The 25389-nt window shown below is 43.8% G+C and overlaps 2 protein-coding genes across 6 annotated transcripts in view; both read right to left on the bottom strand.

Annotated features, from left to right (window-relative positions):
• Positions 1-25389, bottom strand: part of LOC101350070 (protocadherin alpha-C2) — a 195284-nt gene that overhangs the window by 161268 nt on the left and 8627 nt on the right. Inside the window, exon 1 of one of the 5 annotated variants that reach the window (XM_004381096.3) lies at positions 17810-21314. The exons of 1 other annotated variant lie outside the window; for it this stretch is intronic. In XM_004381096.3, the coding sequence (XP_004381153.2) occupies positions 17810-20212 (2403 nt within the window). In that variant the 5' untranslated portion in view covers positions 20213-21314. Of the gene's footprint in view, positions 1-5410; positions 8140-12186; positions 14859-17809; positions 21315-25389 lie in introns of those variants that run through there. 3 more of the 5 variants (XM_004381095.3, XM_012556891.2, XM_004381098.2) reach the window with 3 other exon arrangements.
• On the bottom strand, positions 22493-25246 carry LOC101346755 (protocadherin alpha-10-like). The gene has a single exon (XM_023735652.1). It carries the CDS (start codon positions 25244-25246, stop codon positions 22808-22810), a length of 2439 nt encoding a protein of 812 aa, XP_023591420.1. The 3' UTR covers positions 22493-22807.

Genomic DNA, 25389 nt, shown 5'->3' with positions numbered 1-25389 from the left:
TAAAAGGCAGACAACTTCATGGAAAATACAGACAAAAAAATGGAAGAATTCAGGAAAATAATGCAGGAACAAAATGCCAAAATAAATTCACAACTATAAATTATACAAAAACAACAATTAGAAATCCAAAAGATAAACAAGATTTCAGAAATGGAAAGTGTCATAGAAGGGCTGAGGAGCAGATTTGAAATTGTGGAAGACAGGATCAGTGGAATTGAAGACAAATACTTGGATATAACTCTGTTCGAGGAAAACTCAGAAAAAAGAACAAAGAAAACTGAAGAGACCTTGAGAGTTATGTGGGATACAATCAGAAGCAAAAATTTGTGAGTGATCAGAGTTCCATAACAGGGGGAGAAAACAGAAAACACAGAGAGGATCATTGAAGAACTTCCCCAATATCATGAAAGATGAAAAGCTGACCATCCAAGAAGATCAACGAACCCCATATAGGATAGACCCCAAAAGAAAAATACTAAGGCATATCATAAACACACTTGCCAAAACCAAAGACAAACAAAGAATCCTGAGAGTAGCTTGTGAAAAAGAGGAAGTCACATACACAGCAGAAACAATAAGACTAAGCTCAGATTATTCAGCAGAAACCATGCAGGCAAGAAGGCAATGGGATGACATACATAAAACCTTGAAAGAAAAAAATTGCCAGCCAAGAATAATATATCCTGCAAAACTCTTGTTCAAATATGATGGTGACATTAGGACCTTTCCAGATAAACAGAAGTTAAGGGAATATGTAAAAACCAAACTTACAAGAGTTATTAAAGGGAGTTCTTCAATCTGAGAACAAACAACTTCAGCTCACAGGCTGAATCGAGGACGCAGGATCGTACCAGCCAGATACCAATCTAGGAAATGAACTCTCAAGGACTACGCAAAACCAAAAGAAATACAACAGGGAATCAGAGCAGTTAATCTGAAAATAACAACAACGTTGGAGCAATAAAAGAGGGAATAAACAGTGTAGGTATAGAACCTTCTAATGGAGAGGAAGGCAAGGCAATACCAAGTAATAATAGACTGCTTCAAACTTAGATAAGGGTAAAATTCATGGTAACCACAAAGAAAGTTAACAAACATGCTCATAAAAAACAAAGAGGAAAAACATGAAGTCTCAGCAAAGACAAAAGAAATGAAAAAAATCCACAAACAAAAGTAATTCAGCACAAGAGAGTAAGAAGAACAAAGAAAACGTCAGCACCCCAAAAAAAGCACTACAAAATAACAGCAACAAACTCACATCTGTCAATAATTACACTGAATGTAAATTGACTCAATGCACTCATAAAGAGATGGAGAGTGACAGAATGGATAAGAAAACAGGATCCATCAATATGCTGTCTGCAAGAGACACACCTTAGAAACAAAGACGTGAATTTATTAAAAGTCAAAGGTTGGAGGAATAAGAGCCACCACTCAAATAGACATATGCACACCCTTGTTTGTTGCAGCATTGTTCACAATAGCAAAAAGATGGAAACAACCTAGATGCCCATCAACAGATAAATGGATAAACTATGGTACATACTCACAATGAAGTATTATGCAATGATAAAGAACAATGATGAATCTGTGGAGCATCTCATAACATGGATGAAACTGGAGGACACTATGCTGAGTGAAATAAGTCAATCACAAAGGGACAAATATTGTACGAGACCCACTACTGTAAAAACTCATGAAAAAGTTTACACGCAAAAAGAAACAATCTTTGTTGGTTACGAGAGATGGGCGGGAAGGGACGGGGAATACTAAATAGACAATAGATAAGTGGTATCTTTGGTGAAGGGTAAGGCAGTACACAATACTGGGGAAGCCAGCACAACTTGTACAAGGAAAGGTCATGGAAGCTCCATAGACACATCCAAACTCCCTGAGGGACTGAATTGCTGGGCGGAGGGCTGTGGGGACTGTGGTCTCAGGGAACATCTAGCTCAACTGGCATGACACAGTTTATAAAGACAACGTTCTACATTCTACCTTGGTGACCAGCGTCTGGGGTCTTAAAAGTCTGTGAGCAGCCATCTAAGATATTCCACTGGTCTCACCCCTTCTGTAGCAAGGGAGAATGAAGAAAACAAGATACAAGGGAAAGGTTAGTCAAAAGGACTAACGGACCACAACTACCACGGCCTCCACCAGTCTAGATGGTGCCCGGCTACCACCACTGACTGCTCTGACAGGGATCACAACAGAGGGTCCTGGACAGAGTTGGAGAAAAATGTAGAACAAAATTCCAACTCACAAAAAAAAAAGACTAGACTTACTTGCCTGACAGAGACTAGAGAAACCCTGAGAATATGGCCCCCAGATACCGTTTTAGCTCAGTAATGAAGTCACTTCCAAGGTTCACCATTCATCCAAAGATTAGACAGGCCCATAAAACAAAACAAGACTAATGGGGCACAACAGTCCTGGGACAAGGACTAGAAGGCCGGAGGGGACAGGAAAGCTGGTAATAGGGAACCCAAGGTTGAGAAGGGGGAGTAGTAACATGTCGTGGGGTTGTTAACCATTGTCATAAAACAATATGTGTACTAACTGTTTAATGAGAAACTATTTGCTCTGTAAACCTTCATCTAAAGTACAATAAGAAAACTAATAAGGATTTGGAAACAGTGGTGATGGTTGCAAAACATGGTGAACGTAATTAATGTCACTGAATTTTATACATAAAAATGGTTGAAATGGCTAATGGTTTGCTACATTCATTTCACCACAATAAAAAAATGTTTTAATCTATGGATGTAACAAGGAAAAGAAGAACTGAATTAAAAAAAAAAACCTAGTAAAGAGAACCTTTAAAACATATATAATAGGATTTCATTACACCCCTCTTACAATTGGAATGCTCTAGTAAATTAAATTATGTAAGGATGTAGATAAAGCAAATATTACAGTCAAAAACTTGATTTTTCAATATATAGAGTATAACATTCCTTTGTGATAGAATCCCATAGTTTTAAAAACTACCTATTGAATGACAATTCCCTAGTTCATTTTCTCTTCCCTGAATTCCAGACTCATATGCCCAAGTGCTTACTAGTTATTTCCGCTTGGAGGTTTAAAAGACAACTCTAACTTAGCTGGTCCAAAATGAAACCTTGCTTCCCCTGCAGTCCTTCACATATTATTAAAAGGTGACTCCATTCTTCCAGTTTCTCAGGCTAATAGCATTTGTTTAGCATTGACTATGTGCCAGACCCCTGTGTTTTACAATTAATAATACATTTTATCCTTAAAATAAAGGAAGCACCAGTATAAGTCTTATTTTTTTATAGATGTGGAAAACAAGGCATATAAAGAATAAATAATTTCCTAAGGTCATACAACTAGGAAGTGATGGAGCCATACTTCAGTCCAAAATGGTAGGCTCCAGAATTCCTACTCTCAATCATTATTATCTATATACCAAAATCGTCTGTATGTTGACCTTGGAGTCATTCTTGTCTCCTCACTTTCTCTCACCTCATGTTCAATCTGTCACTGAATCCAGTTATCTCAGCTTTCTAAATTTACCCAGATTTCGACTACCTCTCATCACTTTACTCCTACTACATATTCCACGTCACCATCATCTCTTGCCCAAGCTACAACAGACCCCTAAATAGAGTTAATACACATAGAGAAGGAAAATGACAAAGGATAGAGGCTTGGCTGCTCCAAATTAAGATGTAGAATAGAAGATGACAAACTAGCAAAGGAGACTAAAATGCTCAGTGAATCAAGAGGAAAAGCAACAGAATTATGTTCCTGGAAGCAGGGCCAGCGTCATGGGTGTGCGACCTGAGGTCAGAAGGGCCCAATGTTTGGTTTAAAGCTCTGCTGTTGCTATCTTGTATTTTTTAACATTTTTATCTTTGCACTTGTGTGTTTAAGTGAAGTCTGAGGGACAACAGAGCATGTACATGAGCAGAGAAGATAAGTATATCCACCACCATTCCTTGCCATCTCATTCACATATTGCACTCATGATGCACCATGAACACAAAATTCAAGTGGATCCACAACGCATGGGAGTTTAGCAAGACTCAGCTAAAGTACAACACAAGCGTGTTACATCTATGACTGAGTAAGCAAGGTTCTGACATGCCTGAGAAGCCATGCTTTCCATTTGAACCAGTACTTGCTTCAAATGCAGAAAGAAGGCACTGGCATTCTAAGAAACACAGACGATCAAGGAACGTTATAATATCCTTTCTTATTATTTCTCTGTATTTTCCAACCACCTACACTGAAAAAGATGACATAGAAAGAAAGGGAATGATAGGACAACCCACAGACCCTTCCTTCCTCTTAGTCCTTCTTTAAGACTCATCAATAAGCCCAAGGTAGAGAGTGTTAGTATAATATGCACATATCAAGAAGTGAAAAACAAACCGGTGTGATAATTTTGTGCACTGTTTCCACTGTTCTGGAAAAAACAAAAAGCATGTGCATGTATGCTAAAAAATATGAATTTGTAATTTCAGTGATTCTGCATATGAGTTAAATGGTCTTTTCTTTGCATTTAAAATTGGCATTGCACTATATAAAGGTAAGTGGTAGAATTCATGCTAGTAAGTTTTAATTTTTCTTTACTTAGGGCAATATTAAAACAGCAACAAAAAAAGAAACTGTGACAAGTAGAGATAGACCACATAAGAAAGGAAAAAGCTTTATATATTAGTATCTTTAATAACATTTTTTTCTGCTTTTTAAACAAGGGGTCCTGTATTTTCATTTTTCACTGGGCCCTGCAAATTATGTAGCTGCCCTGCCTGGAAGCCAAGTAAAAAAAGTGAATTGGGGAAAAGGGATTATTTAATAATGTAAAATGCTGCCGTTAAGTAAGATGAGAACTGAAAAGTAACCATCAGATTTAGCATTTGAAGGTATTTAGCAATTCGGAGAATTTAAAATTGTCAATATCACCCTATAAGGAGCCCTGGTGGCACTACGCCTAAGCGCTCCGCTGCTCGTTGGTGTTTGGAAACCACCCGGCTGCCCTTCAGAAGAAAGACCTGGCGATGTTTCCTTAAAGATTACAGGCAAGAAAACTATGGGGCAGTTCTACTCTGTCACATGGAGTCGCTCTGTGTTGGAATCGACGGCACTCAACTACAACAATATCACCCTATGGGTGAGATCTTCCCTTGCTACACTTTCTAAAATTGCGTGCTGCTCCTTTCACTCTCTATTTACTTATCCAGCTTCTTTTTTTAATAGCACCTATCATCAACTGACACATTGTATATTTACTTATATATTAATTATCTGAATGCCGCTACTTAGAATGTAAGCTACACAGGGCAAGAACTTTGTCTTTGGTGTTCATTACTAACCCTAATGCCTAGAACTGACAGCTATAAGGAATGCCGAAATGATACTACAGTTTTAAGTTCGAGCTCACCTCTTTCAAATGTTCTGAATCCTCTTCTCTCTGGCCAGTTCCCTCTGCAGAACCCAGACAAGGAGCGAGTGAGGGGCTGAAGGCCATGAGGTCGGTCTTGGGCGGCCCCTCCCCAGAGCACACCCTCTGCCGCCTCTGCTGCGAGTAAGACCAGCTCCCCACCGCGCTGGAGCACACCAGCGTGGGCTTCCCCGGCCCGCACGCGCCCTCTGTGGGAGGCGCCGAGCACCGCAGCGCCGTGTACAGCAGCAGCGTGAGCACCAGCAGGCTGGACACTGTGCAGATGGCGATGATCAGGTACACGTTGACATCCACCAACGCCGACTCCCGGCTCGCGGCGCCAGCAGACGCCCGCAACGAAGTCTTCAGCGCCTGGTCACTCTCCACCAGCGACACCAGCACAGTGGCCGTGGCAGCCAGCGGCGGCTCCCCGTGGTCCTTCACCAGCACCAGCAGGCGCTGCTGTGGCGCGTCTGCCTCGTCCAGGGCGCGCGTCGTGCTCACCTCTCCCGTGTACAGACCCACGCGGAACAGGCTGCGCGCGTTTCCCGCCGCCGGCTGCAATTCGTACGACAGCCACGCGTTGTAACCCGAGTCAGCGTCCACCGCGCGCACCTTCGCCACCAAGTGACCCGCGCCCACTGACCGCGACACCAGCTCGCTCACCGCTCCGCCCGCTCCAGGCCGCAGCAGCGCCGGCGCGTTGTCGTTCTCATCCAGCACGAACACCTGCAGCGTCACGTTGCTGACCAGAGGTGGGAAGCCCGCGTCGCGCGCGCTCACCTGGAACTGCAGCAGCTCCAGCTCCTCGTGGTCCAGCGGATGCAGCGCGTACACCTTGCCGCTCTCGGCGTGCACCGACACGTAGCTCGACAGCGCGCGTTCGCCCACCCGCCGCTCCACCAGCGAGTAGGACACCAGCGCGTTCTCCTGAGCGTCCGCGTCGCGCGCTGACACCGTGAAAATGTGGTAGCCCGGCGGATTGTTTTCCTTCACGAACACTGTGTACTCGAGCTGGGCGAACGTGGGTGCATTGTCGTTCACGTCGGCAACCTCCACGGACACACTGGCTGTAGCCGACAGAGAAGGTGATCCCCTGTCCCGTGCTGTCACCACCAGCGCATAGGTCGACAAGCTTTCGCGATCCAAAGCATTGTCCAGCACCAGCGAATAGTAGTTTTTGAAGGTGGACACCAGTTTGAAGGGGGTGTGAGGCGTCAGAGAGCAGATCACTTGCCCGTTGGCGCCTGAGTCCCGGTCGGACACACTGATCAGGGCGATGACAGTGCTAGGCTGAGCGTCCTCTCTGACTGGGAGTGACAGAGAAGTGATGGTAACCCCTGGGGCATTATCATTTACATCTAATACTTCCACCCAAACGGTACAATGACCGGCCATTGGAATATTTCCCTTATCAATGGCCTCGACGGGTATTTCATACAATTTCTTTTCTTCGAAATCCAGATGACCTTTTGTCCTAATTTCTCCATTATTGGGATTTATGATAAAGGCATATGCTACTGCAGGCGATACAGGCCTTCTGAATGAGTAGACTATGTCTCCATTTGTGCCATCATCAGGATCTGTGGCATTTAGCTTGATTATTAATGTTCCATTAAATGCGTTCTCTGGCACTCTCACTTTGTAAATGGATTGGTCAAATTCCGGAGCGTTATCATTCACATCCAGCACTGTGATCAGCAGCTGAACTGTGCCGGTCAGCTCGGGTTTACCTCCATCACTGGCTGTTAATAATAAACTATGTTCCTGAATTTCCTCTCTGTCCAACGATTTTCTCAGCACAAGGGATAATAAAGACGTTTGCTCACGATCGTTTTGTGTGTCCAAAGCAAAAAAATCATTAGGATTGAGTCGGTAGGTCAAGGCCGAGTTTACTCCAATATCTGCATCGGATGCGCCATCTAGTGGAAAGCGAGTTTCCGGAGGTCTAGATTCTGCAATGCTTATTCTTTTCTTACTTTCAGGGAACACCGGTGAGTTGTCGTTAATGTCCTTCACCTCCACCTCCACATGGAAAACCTGCAGCGGCCTGACCATGATCACCTCCAGGTGGATGCTGCACACCGCGCTCTGCCCGCACAGCTCCTCGCGGTCGATCCGAGAATTCACAAACAAAATGCCGTTCTGCAGATTTACCTCCAGAGGGTCCCCGGGGCCTTTGGACACCACCCGGAACAGGCGCGGCATCAGCTCCTCCAGCTCCAGCCCCAGGTCCTGCGCAATGCGGCCCACGAAAGTGCCGTGTTTGGCCTCCTCCGGGACCGAGTAGTGGATCTGACCGCTCCCTGCCTCCCAGGCTGCGAGGAGCAGAAGCGGGAGCAGCAGACGTGGGACTTCCAGGCCTGCTCGCCAGGAAGACAGCATGGTACACTCAAAAGTCTTCCGAGATATCTGAAGTAGTATACATAGACTGCCTTACTACAAATTGATTCTCAAAATCCAATTTAACTACCTTCTCCGGCGAGAAGATTCGCAAAGATCTTTCCGCTATGTGCCAAATTCTCTGGAGCAAGAGGGTGGCTCGTTTCTCGCGGAAACATTCTCAGTGAAGAGCGACACCAAGCGCATGAGTGAGTAAGTGATAGCGATACTTTGCATTGATGGAGTTTGTTTTCTTGCACTTTCTGATGTTTTCATTGCAAATATCTAATTAAAGAGTAAATTTTTCCTCTTCGAAAACAGTAGTGTATTCTGCTCAGCATTGGATGTTAGTTGACAATTGGTTAATGAGTTCCATTTTCCCCAAATTTATTTATGCATGTGTAAAACTTTCATGCAGAATTTTAAGAGGGAGAATATTCCACTTTCGTTTTACGATATTTTACATACATATTTAGAGTATATATTTAAAATATATCCAAAGATATATTTAAATATAGAATTTATATACATAATATATTATATAACTTATATATATAATTAAACTTGCTTCTCCTAGGGGTGGAAACCTGTTCTGTTTATCTCCTTCCCTTCCTCTAACTTCTACTGTTTACCTGATACATTGCATTTTGGGCTCCATTTCAGCTGCCTCATATGATTTTAAGCCTGCTGTAGTGTTGAATGGCAGCCTCAAAAAATATGTGTCCATGTTCTAACCTGAAAAACCCATGAATATTAATTTATATAGGAAAAGATGTAATTAAGTTAAGGATCTTGACAGGAGGAATTTATCCTAGATTATCCTGTGAGTCCTAAATGCAATCACATGTATCCTTACAAGACAGTCCCACAGAGGAAAAGAGAAGAGGAGGATGCAATGTGACCATGGAGGCAGAGACTGGAGTGGTGCAGCCACAAGCCAAGGAACACCAAGGAACAGCCTCCAGAAACTGGAGGAGACAAAGACTCAGTTCTCCCCCAGAGCCTCCAGAAGAAGTGCGGTTCCACTGACGCCTTGATTTTGGAATTCTGGCCTTCAGAACGACGAGAGAATAAATTTCTGCCGTTCAGGAACAGCAGTCCCAGGAACCAACATGTCTACCCGCCCAAATTATTTACTTGGACACATTATTTTTCATTTTCAATCTCTCTCTTGGTGCTTTTATACGTCCATGGTTTTGTATTTTTCTCTAAGAGAATTACTCCCAAATCTATATCTATAATCTCCCGAGTTCCAAACCCATATTTTCAATCACAATGCTATCCTCCTAGAACCTCAAGAGCAGCATTTTCTTAATTTCCCACTTCCTCCTCTCCATTCCCTAGCTGCATAACAAACACACACACAAGTCGTATCTCAAACTCTGTTCTGCGTCTTGGTTAACGGCAAGCTCATCCTCCCAGCTGATCAAACTAAAAAATTTAGTGTCATCTTCTACTTTTGTCTTTCTCTTATCATTTGTATTGAATCAATCATTATCTGACTGACCCACTTTGCCCACACCTCTGGTACCTGTTTCTTTCCATCTGTTTCTACGGTCATAAAAACTTAAGTCTTCATTACTTGACATCTAAATTATTATTTTTTAAAAAGTCTTTGCTAGCATCAATTCCTGCCTCCAGAATCTCACTTGCTCCAATTTTCAAGTACATATTCATCTGAGCAAATTCTGCTGATTTGTTCATACTTCTCTTCCCATCTGTAATACCTTCCTGTTGAAATGTAATCTAGCCATCAAGGCACCTTTTAATGAAAAGTTGCCTAATCTCTGAAGACTACTTCCACTTCTAAGATGGGCAATACATTTCAATACCATTTACCATACCAATATTATATATTTATTATTGATTGAACATATATTCCATGTCCTGAACTAAAGATATGAAAGAATAGTAGGCAAAAAGCTAGAAAGTTTAATATCTTAATACCAGGGTGAGGGACTTAAGGCTTTACTCTCTGGTCAAGACGAAGATTCTGGGTATTTTTGTTGAAGAAAGTTACAACACGTAAAATGCACTTGAGAAGATTCACCTGGTAATTGGCACAGAGCGGTAGTAGAGCATAATGAGTTTGAAATCCTCCAAAACTGAGTTTGAACCACTTCTCACTATCTATGTGGCTTAAGCATCAGGCTTCTCATCTGTAAAACGGGGATCACAATTATTGTACCTGCACAGTAGGACTGATATGATCATTAAATGAGAAAATTCAATTAAAGATCTTAGCATGGGGCCTGGAAAAAATAGGGTCTCCATGAGTATTCTTATGTTTCATTTAATCCAAACTGCCATTAATTATAAGATGCACCATTACTTATGTGCCATCAAAAATGAAAACAGCCAATTAAATTATTATAAGTATAAATTATAAGATGCACTCCAATTTAGGTAATGTTAAAATATTTTAAAATTGAAAAATGTTTTGTTATACTTTAAGTAAATAAGAACAGTATAGTAGCCAATCTCATTTAAAAGAAAGAAGGCAGTCAGTGTGAACAATAAGAGAAAAATATTCATCTGAGAATCAATGATGTGTAATACAATTTTTCTTATTGTTATAATATCCATAAGGAGATTGTACTGAAATGAAATTATGATCAAGGAGGATATTTTAATAGTTTAGCATATGAGGAACAGTTAGGGAATCTGGCTACAGACACATGGGAGCTATTTGTAACATTGTGCAACTTTTCTGTAAGCCTGAAGTTATGTCTGAATTTTAAAATATTTAAGAGGCACCCAAACAAACACGTCACTAGTTTTTACTTTAATGTACTAACATTTTCAAGGCCAATCATTCTTAGATAGTAGAATAAATTATAGGACAGTAAAATAAGATAAAACACCCAAACAACACACATCAAATCAAAAGAGTAGCTTTCTCTTACTGATTGCATTAAAGTACACTCTCTCTAACAAACATAATTAGCTACTAAAAACTACCTCTTCATAGGAAGAGAAAAATATCATTAAAAGATTCTCAGAAGAACTTAATTGTACCATTTCTATCACTACACCAATATATCAACAGTTTTTAGGCATTTAAATGGGGAGCTTTGTAATTCTCCTTTATTCCAACATATACTCTAAAAAAATTGCTTAATATTTAGTTTCCTCATCTGAAAAATACTGGAATAATACTATCTAATTTGGAAGGTTGTTATGAAAATTGGTGGAGATATTATATGTAATGGTGTCTCACTCAGTATCTGGTGAACAATAAATAGAAGGGCGAGTTTTCCTTTTTCTTATGCTAATAAATTCATCTAGAAATGCTTCATTCAATTTTCTGCTCTGTAACAGTTCAATAATAGTTTCTTTTTTTTTATTATCAGAGTAAGGAAATAGGTTTGTTAGTGAACAAAGTATTTGGGAAAGCCCAGTACATTAATTTTCATATAAGGATTCTTATGTGCTAAATTGTAAGCAGAAAGAGGATAGAATGCAAAATTATCAAACAATATCACTACCTGGGAATTACTTAGAAAATAGGTCTAACTTGATAATTATGCCTAAAAAGACAACAACTTTTATTATTCTGCATGCAGCATAGACCATGTTTTCTAGTTGATTGATAAACCATAAAATTCGTTTAATGTACCTAAGGCAAAAATGAGATATGTCCTACACAAGTATAAACTTCTGGAATAAATGATCAATCCATTCTCTTCATGGACTAAGTACTTCGCTTATAAGTTTAAGTTAAAACATAGTTTAAAGAAAAAAATACTTATTATGATTAAATACACATAAGAAGAAAGGGAAATGTGTGTAGATAACAATGAGGGAAGTAACAACACTAGTTTAACACTCATTATATGCCAGCACGATTCTAGTGCTTTAGGAATATCCATTCATTTAGGCCTCCTCAAAATAAGAGATGCCTGTGTCTACCACATAATCTTAAATGGTTCATTTTTATTTCAGAAAAAAGCTGTGTGTGTTTGAGGGTAGATACATAAAAAGAAAGAAGAGAAATTCAACTAACGACATCTGGGAACTTTATGTACTATTCTTGCAGTTTTTCTGTAACACTGTAATTATATTCTTTTTTATTTAAGAGGTATCAAACACTTGGGAAGATTTTACTGTAACATACTAATATATTTTCAGGGCTAATCACACATACGTAGTAGGATAAATGATAGGACAGGAAAATTAAAAAGCGTGATGAGTCTCCATTCTACCTAAATATTTCATTCATTAAGAGCAGTGTTGGGCAAACGCACGAAAACGTCAAAGAATGACTATATGGAAGAAGAGACATTTAATGCTTTAAAAAATAATGTTATGAGGAAAATAGACAAAAAGGAATAGTTATAACAAAAAGCAAGTTTTTAAAAAACAAATATATTTAAATTATATCAATGACTTACTTCACTGGAAGGATTTAAACAATCTCGTAATGGCGGAAAGCTGGGGCTGAAGGCCATGAGGTCGGTCTTGGGCGGCCCCTCTCCAGAGCACACCCTCTGCCGCCTCTGCTGCGAGTAAGGCCAGCTCCCCACCGCGCTGGAGCACTCTAGCGCGGGCTTCCCCTGCCCGCACGCGCACTCTGTGGGAAGCGCCGAGCACCGCAGCGCCGTGTACAGCAGCAGCGTGAGCACCAGCAGGCTGGACACCGCACAGATGGCGATGATCAGGTACACGTTGACATCCACCAGCGCCGCCTCTAGGCCTGCGGCGTCAGCCGACGCCCGCAACGACGTCTTCAGCGCCTGGCCGCTCTCCACCAGCGACACCAACACGGTGGCTGTGGCTGTCAGCGCAGGATCCCCGTGGTCCCTCACCAGCACCAGCAGGCTCTGGCGTGGCGCGTCCGCCTCGTCCAGGGCACGTGTAGTACTCACCTCTCCCGTGTACAGACCCACGCGGAACAGGCTGCGCGCGTTTCCTGCCGCCGGCTGCAATTCGTACGACAGCCACGCGTTGTAACCCGAGTCAGCGTCTACTGCGCGCACCTTCGCCACCACGTGGCCCGCGCCCACTGACCGCGGCACCAGCTCGCTCACCTGGCCGGCTGCGCCGCCTACCCTAGGCGGCAGCAGCGCCGGCGCGTTGTCGTTCTCATCCAGCACAAACACCTGAAGTGTCACGTTGCTGCCCAGAGGAGGGAAGCCCGCGTCGCGCGCGCTCACCTGGAACTGCAGCAGCTCCAGCTCTTCGTGGTCCAGTGGCTGCAGCGCGTACACCTTGCCGCTCTCGGCGTGCACCGACACGTAGCTCGACAGCGCGCGCTCGCCCACCCGCCGCTCCACCAGTGAGTAGGACACCAGGGCGTTCTCCTGAGCGTCCGCGTCGCGAGCCGACACCGTGAAGATGTGGCAGCCCGGCGGGTTGTTCTCCTTCACGAACACCGCGTATTCGTGCTGCGCGAACGTGGGCGCGTTGTCGTTCACGTCGGCTACCTCCACAGACACTTTGGCTGTGGCCGACAGAGAAGGCGAGCCCCAGTCCCGCGCTGTCACCACCAACATATACTCTGATTCAGTCTCGTGATCCAGGACGCCATCTAGCACCAGAGAGTAGTAATTCTTGAAGGAGGACACCAGCTTGAAAGGTACATTGGGTGTTAGTGAGCAGGTCACCTGCCCGTTTGCCCCAGAGTCTCGATCCGACACGCTGATCAGGGCGACAACGGTGCCCAGCAGAGCATCCTCTCCAACTGGGAGCGACAGTGAAGTGACTATTACCTGAGGAACATTGTCATTCAAATCCAGAACTTCCACCAGGACTGTGCTATGACCTGCCATGGAAGGAATTCCTTTATCAATGGCGTTAACCTGAATTTCATACTCATTATTCTCTTCAAAATCTAGTTTCCCATAAATTCTGATGTCACCTGTGTCTGGATTTATCGAAAACATACATTTCTCACTCACTGGCAAAATCATTCTGATTCCATAGAAAATCTCTCTGTTTAGTCCGTCATCTAGATCAGAGGCGTTCAGTTGAACGACTTTTGTTGCGTTTGGGACATTTTCAAACAACGCTACTTTATAGATAGGCTTATCAAACTCCGGGGCGTTGTCATTCACATCCAGAATGGTTATTAAAATCTGAACAGATCCTGTTAGCTCCGGTTTGCCTCCATCCGTCGCCATGAGTAATAAATTAAGTTCTGGCGTTTTCTCTCTATCCAATGACTTCCGAAGAACTAGTTCAGGAAATATACTTTTATCGGTTTTTGTTATTATTTTAAGTTCCAAATGTTCATTTAGACCTAACCTATAGGTCAGAAGAGAGTTTATGCCGATATCCAAATCTGAAGCGCCCTCTAGAGGAAAATGAGAGTCCAGAGGTGCAGATTCAGAAATAAGTACCTTCTGTTCTTTTTCTCTGAACACCGGCGGGTTGTCGTTAATGTCCTTCACCTCCACCTCCACATGGAAAACCTGCAGCGGCTTTTCCACGATCACCTCCAGGTGGATGCTGCACACCGCGCTCCGTCCGCACAGCTCCTCGCGGTCGATGCGAGAATTCACGAACAAAATGCCGTTCTGCAGATTCACCTCCAGAAGGTCCGCGCGGCCTTTTGACGACACCCGGAACAGGCGTGGTACCAGCTCCTCCAGCTCCAGGCCCAGGTCCTGCGCGATGCGGCCCACGAAGGTGCCGTGTTTGGCCTCCTCCGGGACCGAGTAGCGGACCTGGCCGCTCCCCGCCTCCCAGGCTGCGAGGAGCAGAAGCGAGAGCAGCAGGCGCCCCGCTCCGCAGCCTTCTTGCCAGGAAAACACCATTGCAGATAAGGAGGACTTTTGATGTGGCATGCCACATTTAAAGGAGCGCTCGTATGGAATATCTGAGTATTTGTCCTTTTCTTTGGGTATATATTAAGTAAATTCTACCCACCACTTCGGTCAATATGGAGTCGATCCTGTTCTGTGAATGGTTGGAATCTTTAGGCGCGGAGACAAAATTTTCTTTTTTCACCTTTTGGGTGTAGAGCGACACCATGTGACTGATTATGTAAGTACAAGAAAGATCCTGAGGTTCTCCTTTTTCGTATGGCCATTTCCTAGTTCACTCTAAATTGTTTCGACTTTTGGATATTTTCATGAATTATTTGTAAGGGCCTATTTAGTCAAAATATTTTATGATATTAGTAACGAAGCAAAAATATTTGTATTATGTTGTAGCTTTATTAATATCACCTGCTTCAAAGTCGATCATAAATGATCGTTGAAATTTGGTATGTTAGGAGCTCCTTTTTGGTTACGGAGAATAAAATAGAGATTCTAGTATTTATTACCGAATCTACTCTATGGCAATGGTTTATACATCATTCCTGTCCTTACATAGCTTAAAATTCAGTTTTAATGACTTTAATTTTACCTTTCACAAGCACTGCATTGTAGGACTTTAGGAGACAGTCAAGAGTTCTCTTATTAGTAAGAAAAAGAAACAAAGTTTTTCTTAATTCAAAACTACTCCATTTATATAAATTGTTTTATTCATAGTCTAGTGAATAATAGAATTCTTCGTAAATATGGAAGGTGTCACTTTTTTTGGTTCCTTGGTGCTTAAAAGTGATGACTTTTTGTACAGCTGCTCTCATCCTCATAACATTCTAAAATAAGGCTAAGGTACAGATTCCTGAGAGATTTACCCTAGCAGTAGTAAAGTGTTTTCATGAAAAATGTAAGCCGAAGACTTCAAATTTCACAATATTCTATGGTGGCAATGAAGGACTAATATGAAAAAGATCTCTTGAAGTGTTTTTAGAGCCTAATTTCATTGATACTGACCTTTTTGGTATCCCTCTAAATCTTTCCCTACAGGCTAGTTTGTAGTTACTCAGAACATGATTCTCTTCAGAAGATCAGAATGGTGACTATGATGCCAGGAGAAATCAAAAACCTTGTTATGATTTTGTTCATTCCAAACCAGCATTAAGGGAAAACAAAACACAGATAAGATGCTACAGCTACTTGTGAGCAAGTAAATACAGATTTTATAAGCTCATTAAAATTCAAGTCAAAACCTTTAAACCAGTAATGAGTCGACATGGCTTTTACATCTAAAATGTTAAATCTTCACATAATAAAAAGAATAACCAAGAATATGGCAGCCAAGAATGCTTCTACAAGTATAAAATAACTTAAATAAACTATAAAACTGCTTCTTAATCAAAAATAAATTTAAATGTTAAGACTATCAGACTAATTATTTAAATTATCTAATATCATCATGAAGTTTCTTCATTTTCTATTTTCCATTTTCAAAAATAGCTAATGTACCCTAATTGCTAAGGAGTTTTAATGAAAAAATATTACTTTATGTAGTCTTCACACATTGTTGAACATAAATAAGTTATTGAGCAGATAGGAACATCTGAAGTTAGCTTAATGCATACACAACTGAATTAGAAGAGAGGTTAAAATTATAATTTTACACCATAGAATATACTCCTGATTAAGAACAACTATGAAAGACACTACATTTGTGGAAGTTCAGGTAATTTGGAATTATCTAAAATGTGCATTGATTACTTATGCAATGTAAAAGCAATAGTGTACTTAAAATACTCCTGTATCTTTCTTTATTGCATTTAAATGACTGAGTAATTCCAAGTATTTCATCTGTAGATAAGTAATAATGTGGGCCCAACCTAATATTCACATTTATTATATATACCAAGTTGCATAAATAATATGATTGCTTAGTCACTTTTGAGTGTGAAATATTTTATATTTTGCATCTTGTTGCCTACTTCTGAATACTTAAAAGAATTTTTAAGCCAATTAATATTGAGATACAAAGGTTCTTGTCCTGAGACTCAAGAATAGGCTTCAGAGATGGTACTCATGGACTCCTCAGATTATGCCAAATGGTGTAACGTTATTTTAAGGGGAGAATTCCTGCCTATGGCTTTCATCAGACACTCAAAGGGGTCTGTGATTCAGCCATTTTACATACAGCTAAGCAACACTGAATTAGAAGAATCACCTAGAGATAAATGATCTTTGCTAGAACCTTCAGATGTGCTTATACCACGTGGAAAGAAACATTCACAATACTAGAGATAAAATATACAAAGAGAGAGCATTTAAAATGTGAGCTGAAAGAAACTAATAATTGCCAATAGGCATTCAGTAAGATTTTTAACTTTTTCCTTTCTAACTGAATCCACAAAATTTAGGAAAGAATGCCTACAAGCATATATTGCATATAATTATAAGCCTATATGCATGCCTTTAACAAATTTGAATGATTTGATTGAATAATTTGATTTGATCTAGTTTACTTTGAAAGCACAAATCAGGGAGCTCTGTTGAGCATTTGGTAGTTGATAAGTCTCTTCTCATTTCATGGAACAAAATCACAAATGGGCAGAAATTTGTTACATTACTTCAAATTAAAAGCAGATAATTAGAATGCAAGGCTTTTTTTTCCTGCAAATAATGTAAAAATGAGTTTTATTACAGCTGTAGACACAAAGCTAAAGCTTATTTAATGGACAATAAATGACAGATGAATGTTTAACGCCATAGGGAATAAAAGTAGATCGTTTCGAAAGTAATGAGTGTTCAATCTTTGATCTAAGCCAAATGTGAGAAAAGCCAAGTGATCTGATAATGTGAAAATGTCAAGGCAAAGACTGTCAAAACACAACGAAGATGAGCAAACTTAAATGATCTACAGTGAGTATCTACATTACTGAGGATTAGCGGTGAAAGGAAGTGATATGGGTACATCAGTGAAACATGGAGATTATTTCTACTCACGTAAAGACACCAAAGTCATTTTTGCATCTTCTCGTAGTATTTTCTAATCAAACATTGGGAGAAATAGGACATGTATTGACTAGAGAAACCTAATTCTTTATATCGTGAAAAAATTAGATGTGTGTATCATGTGACATTTCACTGACAGAACACTGTTCTTTAAAACGTTACTCAAAATACACAGTATTCATTAAAAATTATCTATGAAATAAAGTAAATTTTAAAAATTAATATTAACTCCCTGAATAAGTGGAGTCGGTACAAAACTCACCTGTCCAGGGTGATTTGATCCTGTCTCCGATCTTTCCTCTCCGTCTTGTGTATCCAGACCCTGAGGTAGGCTGGGGCTGAAGGCCATGAGGTCGGTCTTGGGCGGCCCCTCCCCAGAGCACACCCTCTGCCGCCTCTGCTGCGAGTAGGACCAGCTCCCCACCGCGCTGGAGCACACCAGCGTGGGCTTCCCCTGCCCGCACTCGCCCTCTGTGGGCGGCGCCGAGCACCGCAGCGCCGTGTACAACAGCAGCGTGAGCACCAGCAGGCTGGACACCGCGCAGATGGCGATGATCAGGTACACGTTGACATCCAACAGCGCCGCCTCTATGCCCACGGCGCCCGCCGACGTCCGTGAAGATGTCTTCAGCGCCTGGCCGCTCTCCACCAGCGACACCAACACGGTGGCTGTGGCCGTCAGCGCAGGCTCCCCGTGGTCCCTCACCTGCACCAGCAGGCGCTGTTGTGGCGCGTCCGCCTCGTCCAGGGCGCGCGTCGTGCTCACCTCGCCCGTGTACAGACCCACGCGGAAAGGGCTGCGCGCGCCGCCTGCTGCCGGCTGCAGCTCATACGACAGCCACGCGTTGTAGCCAGAGTCGGCGTCCACCGCGCGCACCTTCGCCACCACGTGGCCCGCGCCCACCGACCGCGGCACCAACTCGCTCACTAGTACGCTTGCGCCGCGGGACACAGGTGGCAGCAGCGTCGGCGCGTTGTCGTTTTCGTCCAGCACGAACACCTGCAGCGTCACGTTGCTTTCCAGAGGAGGGAAGCCCGCGTCTCGAGCGTTCACCTGGAACTGCAGCAGCTCCAGCTCCTCGTGGTCCAATGGCTGCAGCGCGTACACCTTGCCGCTCTCGGCGTGCACCGACACGTAGCTCGACAACACGCGCTCGCCCACCCGCCGCTCCACCAGCGAGTAGGACACCAGCGCGTTCTCCTGAGCGTCCGCGTCGCGAGCAGACACTGTGAATATAAGGCAGCCAGGCGGGTTATTCTCCTTCACGAACACAGTGTATTCGGGCTTTGAGAATGTAGGTGCATTGTCGTTCACGTCGGCCACCTCCACGGACACGCTGGCTGAGGCTGACAAGGAAGGCGAGCCCCCGTCCCGTGCTGTCACCACCAGCGCGTAGGTCGACACGCTCTCGCGATCGAGGACGCTGTCCAGCACCACTGAGTAGTAATTCTCGAAGGTAGACACCAGCTTAAAGGGGATGTGGGGCGTCAGAGAGCAGGCCACCTGCCCGTTGGCACCAGAATCACGGTCGGATACGCTGATCAGGGCAATGACCGTGCTAGGCTGAGCGTCCTCTCGTACTAGGAGCGACAGAGAAGTCATGGTGATTTCAGGGGCATTATCGTTGGCATCTAAGATTTCTACCCAGACTATACAGTGACCTGCCATCGGCGGATTCCCTTTATCTGTGGCCTGTACTGCAATTTCATAAAACTTGTTTTCTTCATAATCTAAAGTCCCGTTGACCCTCACTTCTCCATTATTTTCATCTAGTGTAAATAAGGGTCTTCCATTGGGCTTAACTGATATCAAAGTGTATGTTACCTCCGCATTGACTCCTTCATCTCGATCTGTGGCGTTTAACTTTGTCACAAAAGCTTTTTTAGCAGCGTTTTCCAGCAATCTCACTTTGTATTCCGATTGATCAAACTCCGGATCATTGTCGTTAACATCCAGCACGCGGACGAAGAGCTGAACGGTGCCTGTGAGCTCCGGTTTTCCCCCATCTGTAGCTGTCAGTAACAAATTAAGTTCCGCAGTTTTCTCTCTATCCAGAGACTTCTTTAACACAAGTGACAGTCTTTTAGTCAGCTTACTACTTGTTGGTAATTCTAAAGAAAAATACTCATTTGGACTTAGTCTGTAGGTCAATAGAGCATTTTCTCCTACATCCGCATCAGAAGCTCCCTCTAGAGGAAAACGCGAGTCCGTTTGCTTTGATTCAGAAATCTGCAGCCTTTGTTTTCTGAGAGAGAACACCGGCGGGTTGTCGTTAATGTCCTTCACCTCCACCTCCACATGGAAAACCTGCAGCGGCTTTTCCACGATCACCTCCAGGTGGATGCTGCACACCGCGCTCCGTCCGCACAGCTCCTCGCGGTCGATGCGAGAATTCACGAACAAAATGCCGTTCTGCAGATTCACCTCCAGAAGGTCCGCGCGGCCTTTGGACGCCACCCGGAACAGGCGAGGTACCAGCTCTGCCAGCTCCAGCCCCAAATCCTGCGCGATGCGGCCCACGAAGGTACCGTGTTTGGCCTCCTCGGGGACCGAATAGTGGACCTGGCCACTCCCAGTCTCCCAGGCGGCGAGCAGCAGAAGGGAGAGCAGCAGACGCCAAGTGCCCAACTCCCCTTTCTGAGAACCCAACATCGCACACAACATTGATTACCAAAATAAGATTCTTTACATTTACAGAACCAGTTATTCCAGATTAAGGATAAAAAATCTCGCTGAATTTTTTAGAAGTTTTAAAGGATCCTTTAACAGTAGCATCCGGCATGATGGAGTCTGTTCCGGCATGCAACGAGAGTGACTGTTCCGAGCAACCAACCTATGAATGAACTCTTCCATTGAGTAAAGAGCGACACCTTGTGCCTGAAATTGTGAGCAGTGTACACTACAGCCAACACCACAGAATTTTAAAGGGGAAGAAAATAATGTCATATGCTTCATGTTATTCTATCCCGAAATAATATTTCCAAAGTGCTTATTTATGGAACATTCACATTTTTAGTCGTGTTGAAGCTGATGGCATGTAGAAAATGATACGTGGAAACCATTTTTATTTCCTTATTAACATCAAATTTAAATTTTTGTTTCTATTTTGATTTAGAGTTATAAAACTGCCCTCTAACTTATCTACGCACACACTGAAAGAGAGAGACCGCAATTCTATAGGTAGCCTATCAAAAACTAGGGTTAAACATTTCCTAAAGGTATTGTTCCTCATATAAAAATATTAACATAAAGAAGTTTAATGCCTATCTCAGTTATGGTATTGTACAAAATGAATGATGAAGATAATGATGACTTTTTTCAGAAAGAAGGATTCACCTGTAAATAACTTGTGCTTGATTTTCCCAGACAGGACTATGCTTGAACTAAGAAAAAATTTACTGAAGCAAGCTCTATATTACAGTGAATAAAAGAATGGCTCTGGAATCTGAGAAATATGCATTTTAATATCATCTCTCCCATGTACCTTCTGGATGGCAGTAGGCAAGACAGATAAATATCAAGGCTTCTCTTTTCTCATCTTTAAAATTGGGATAGTCGTTTGTACTTTACAAGTTTTTATAAGGATGAAATGAAATAATGTATGTTAAGCCCTTCACATCATGTCTAACAAATAGAAATAGCTCAAATGATGGTAGTTTATTATAGTTAGGAACCAATGTTTGCTCTTTTTCTGCAGCTGTGGATAAAGATAATTCCAGCAGCATAAACTAGTGCAAAGTTGTCCCTTTTCTGAAGATTTCCTAATGTTCATTTTCATGGAAATCATTCTTCCAGGAGTGAGCTTTCTGGATAGAAAATAGCCACTAATGCCTTCTCAGGAGACTTGGTGATGCAGTGGTTAAGAGCTATGGCTGCTAATCAAAAGGTCAGCAGTTTGAATCCACCAGTGGCTCCATGGAAACCCTATGGGGCAGTTCTACTCTGTCTTATAGGGTCACTATGAGTTGTAATTGTCTCGTTGGCAGTGGGGTAATTTGGTAAAAATGGAGCCAAAAAGAACAAGGTAATCATCTACATTATGTGATACATGTGCTTAAACCCAATGCTGTCAAGTCAATTCTGACTCATAGTGACCCTTTAGAACAGAGTAGACCTGCCCCATATGGTTTCCAATGAGTGGCTGGTAGATTTGAACGACCAACCATTGCCTCTTAACCACTGCACCACCAGGGCTGCAAAGGGTATGCCAAAACCCTTACAGCTTTAAAAATGTATCATCTACAAGTTCTCTGGAATCCCTTTGAAGAAAACTATTCACAAGAATATGGTATTTGGACAAAAAAAGATTTGGCATCAAATACATCTAGAATATACAATGTTTAATTCTGAAATGTGATCACAATTGTCAGGTGGAATTACCTTTATAGATACCCCGTGGTTCTTATGCTTAAGCTGTTTAAAGCAACATCATTTTGAAGACCACACAGTTTTGGTGAACAAAAGCATCAGTATCTTGCTTAGCCACATATAGGAAGGCTGTCTTAGACTGAAAGCATAAAGAACTGTGAATTTACCTACCCTAAAATATTTCCATACAGCCTCATGCCAGCAACCACGAATTAAAAAATTGCCAATGATTGATACTCAAAGCAATTGAAACCTTTCAAATTCCTCCAAATAAAACAGAAGAGCTCAATAAATTAAATTGGAGGAGAGCAGCAAAAGATTCAGCAAGCAATTAAGTGTAACTGAAATTTGTTTTAAGAACAAAGAACAATGTTATCTATCTGAGGTAGTCGGAGACATTGGAGAAAATGAGCTTGAAATTAAAGAAAAGGAGGATTAAAGAAAAAGAAGTAAAATCACTTCCAAAGGCACCAGCTGAAACCCACTGCAAATATTGTCTCAAAAAAAACCATGCCATTGATTATAAAGAAAACTAACTTCTTAAAAAATGAGGCAGACTCAACCCAGTCTTTCCCCATAAGCAACAGTTAAACTTACAGAAAAGAAGGCAAGAATTTAAGCATGTTTTAAGTTCAAATCAAATACTTTAAAAAGTTAAATATTAATATTATGGTAATTTTGAATAAACATAATAAAGAGTTGAGAACACCAATTAGGCCAGAGTAGAACAGTGCTCCCTAGGGTTTTAAATGGAAGTAGATCGCCAGACCTTTCTTCCAAGGCACCATGGGTGGGCTTAAATTGCTAATCTTTTGGCTAGCAGCCAAGTGTGTTAACCTTTTGTACCACCTAGGAAGTCCATGTGATTGACATTAAAAGATATGAAATACATCACACAACTACTTTACTTACATTCCCACAAATCTCCTCTTGGTCTCCATTGTTTACCGAATCTGAACCGGGTGGAACGCTGGGGCTGAAGGCCATAAGATCGGTCTTGGGTGGTCCCTCCCCAGAGCACACCCTCTGCCGCCTCTGCTGTGAGTACGACCAGCTCCCCACCGCGCTGGAGCACGCCAGCGTGGGCTTTCCCGGCCCGCACGCACCCTCTGTGGGCGGCGCCGAGCACCGCAGCGCCGTGTACAGCAGCAGCGTGAGCACCAGCAGGCTGGACACTGCGCAGATGGCGATAATCAGGTACACATTGACGTTCACCAGCGCCGCCTCCGGGCCTGCGATGCCAGCAGAAGCCCGCAACGACGTCTTCAGCGCCTGGCCACTCTCCACCAGCGACAACAGCACTGTGGCCGTGGCCACCAGCGGCGGTTCCCCGTGGTCCTTCACCAACACCAGCAGGCGCTGGCGCGGCGCATCCGCCTCGTCCAGGGCGCGCGTCGTGCTCACCTCGCCGGTGTACAGACCCACGAGGAACGGGCTGCGCCCGCCGCCTGCCACTGGCTGCAGCTCATACGACAGCCACGCATTGTAGCCTGAGTCGGCGTCCACTGCGCGCACCTTCGCCACCACGTGGCCAGTGCCCACCGACCGCGACACCAGCTCGCTCACCGCGCCGCCAGTGACGCCCCCCGCAGGCGGCAGGAGCGCCGGCGCGTTGTCGTTCTCGTCCAGCACGAACACCTGCAGCGTCACGTTGCTGACCAGAGGCGGGAAGCCCGCGTCGCGCGCGCTCACCTGGAACTGCAGCAGCTCCAGCTCTTCGTGGTCCAGCGGCTGCAGCGCGTACACCTTGCCGCTCTCGGCGTGCACCGACACGTAGCTCGACAGCGCGCGCTCGCCCACCCGCCGCTCCACCAGTGAGTAGGACACCAGTGCGTTCTCCTGAGCGTCCGCGTCACGAGCTGACACCGTGAGGACGTGGCAGCCCGGCAGGTTGTTCTCCTTCACGAACACCGTGTACTCCGGCTGGGCGAACGTGGGTGCGTTGTCGTTCACGTCGGCCACCTCCACGAATATGCTGGCTGTAGCCGACAGAGAAGGTGATCCTCCGTCCTGTGCTGTCACCACCAGCGCATAGGCCGACACACTCTCGCGGTCCAAAGCGTTTTCCAGAACTAGCGAATAATAATTCTTGAAGGTGGACACCAGCTTGAAGGGGTCATGGGCCGTTAGGAAGCAGGTCACCTGCCCATTGGCGCCAGAGTCCCTGTCGGACACTGTGATCAGAGCGATGACTGTGCCCTGGGGAGCGTCCTCTCTAACAGGAAGAGATAGAGACCTCACCATCAACTCAGGAGCATTATCATTGACATCCAAGACTTCTATCAAGACTGTGCAGTGACCAAACATTGGAGGGTTTCCTTTGTCAACTGCTTCTATTTGAATCTTACGCAGCTTAGCTTCTTCAAAATCTATTTTTCCACTTACTTTTATTTCTCCGCTGGCTGAACCTATGCGAAAAGAGGCTTCTATATTAGGGGAGACATCAGCTGCAAAGGAATAAAGAATGTGGCTATTTGAGCCCTCGTCCAGATCTGAGGCATTTAGTCTAATAACCAATGTGCCGTTTCTTGCATTTTCCGGTAATTTTACACGATAGACTGCTTTGTCAAACACTGGGGCATTGTCATTTACATCCAGCACTGTAATGCATAATTCTATGGTTCCTGTCAGCTCAGGTTTACCCCTATCAGTTGCTTTGAGCACCAAGAGAAGCTTTGAAGCAACTTCCCTGTCTAAAGATTTTTTTAATACTAGCGAGAGCGGTGTTACCTGCTCGTCGGTGGTTGGTACTTCCAGCGAGAAATACTCACTGGGGCTCAGTCTGTAAGTTAGCAGAGCGTTCTCCCCAGTGTCTGAATCAGAGGCGCCCTCTAGTGAAAAATGAGAGTCAACAGCCCTACTTTCGGAAATAAACAGATTCTTTTGTGTCGTCGGGAACACCGGCGGGTGGTCGTTAATGTCCCTCACCTCCACCTCCACATGGAAAACCTGCAGCGGCTTGTCCACGATCACCTCCAGGTGGATGCTGCACACCGCGCTCCGCCCGCACAGCTCCTCGCGGTCGATTCGAGAATTCACAAACAAAATGCCGTTCTGCAGATTTACCTCCAGAAGGTCCCCATGGCCTTTGGACGCCACCCGGAACAGGCGCGGCACCAGCTCCGTCAGCTCCAGCCCCAGGTCCTGCGCAATGCGGCCCACGAAGGTGCCGTGTTTGGCCTCCTCGGCGACCGAGTAGCGGACCTGGCCTCTAGCCGCCTCCCAGGCTGCGAGAAGCAGAAGCGAGAGCAGCAGGCGCTGGACTTCCTGGCCACCTGGTCTTGAAGCTAACGTCGTGCCTCTCTTCTGGCTAATAAATAAATATTTCATGACTAGAAAGATTTAGTCCTTTTGAGACCTTTCCTTTCGATTCCTTGCTCCTGCGATCCCAGCTGAGCTTAACAGTAAGGGTGTGTTTGTAGCCTTTAAAGCGCTGGAACAGCAGAGCTTCTTTCTGGTCCCGGGATAATCGT

This window comes from Trichechus manatus, unplaced genomic scaffold (assembly GCF_000243295.1).
Source record: "Trichechus manatus latirostris isolate Lorelei unplaced genomic scaffold, TriManLat1.0 scaffold00080, whole genome shotgun sequence".
NCBI lineage: Eukaryota > Metazoa > Chordata > Mammalia > Sirenia > Trichechidae > Trichechus > Trichechus manatus.
The sequence above is the reverse complement of the archived record's forward strand: the minus strand, read 5'-3'. Positions and strand labels throughout refer to the sequence as shown.

What these genes read in the sequence shown, in the direction of transcription:
- LOC101346755 (XM_023735652.1), bottom strand. Translation starts at nt 25,246, where the DNA reads ATGAAATATTTATTTATTAGCCAGAAGAGAGGCACGACGTTAGCTTCA.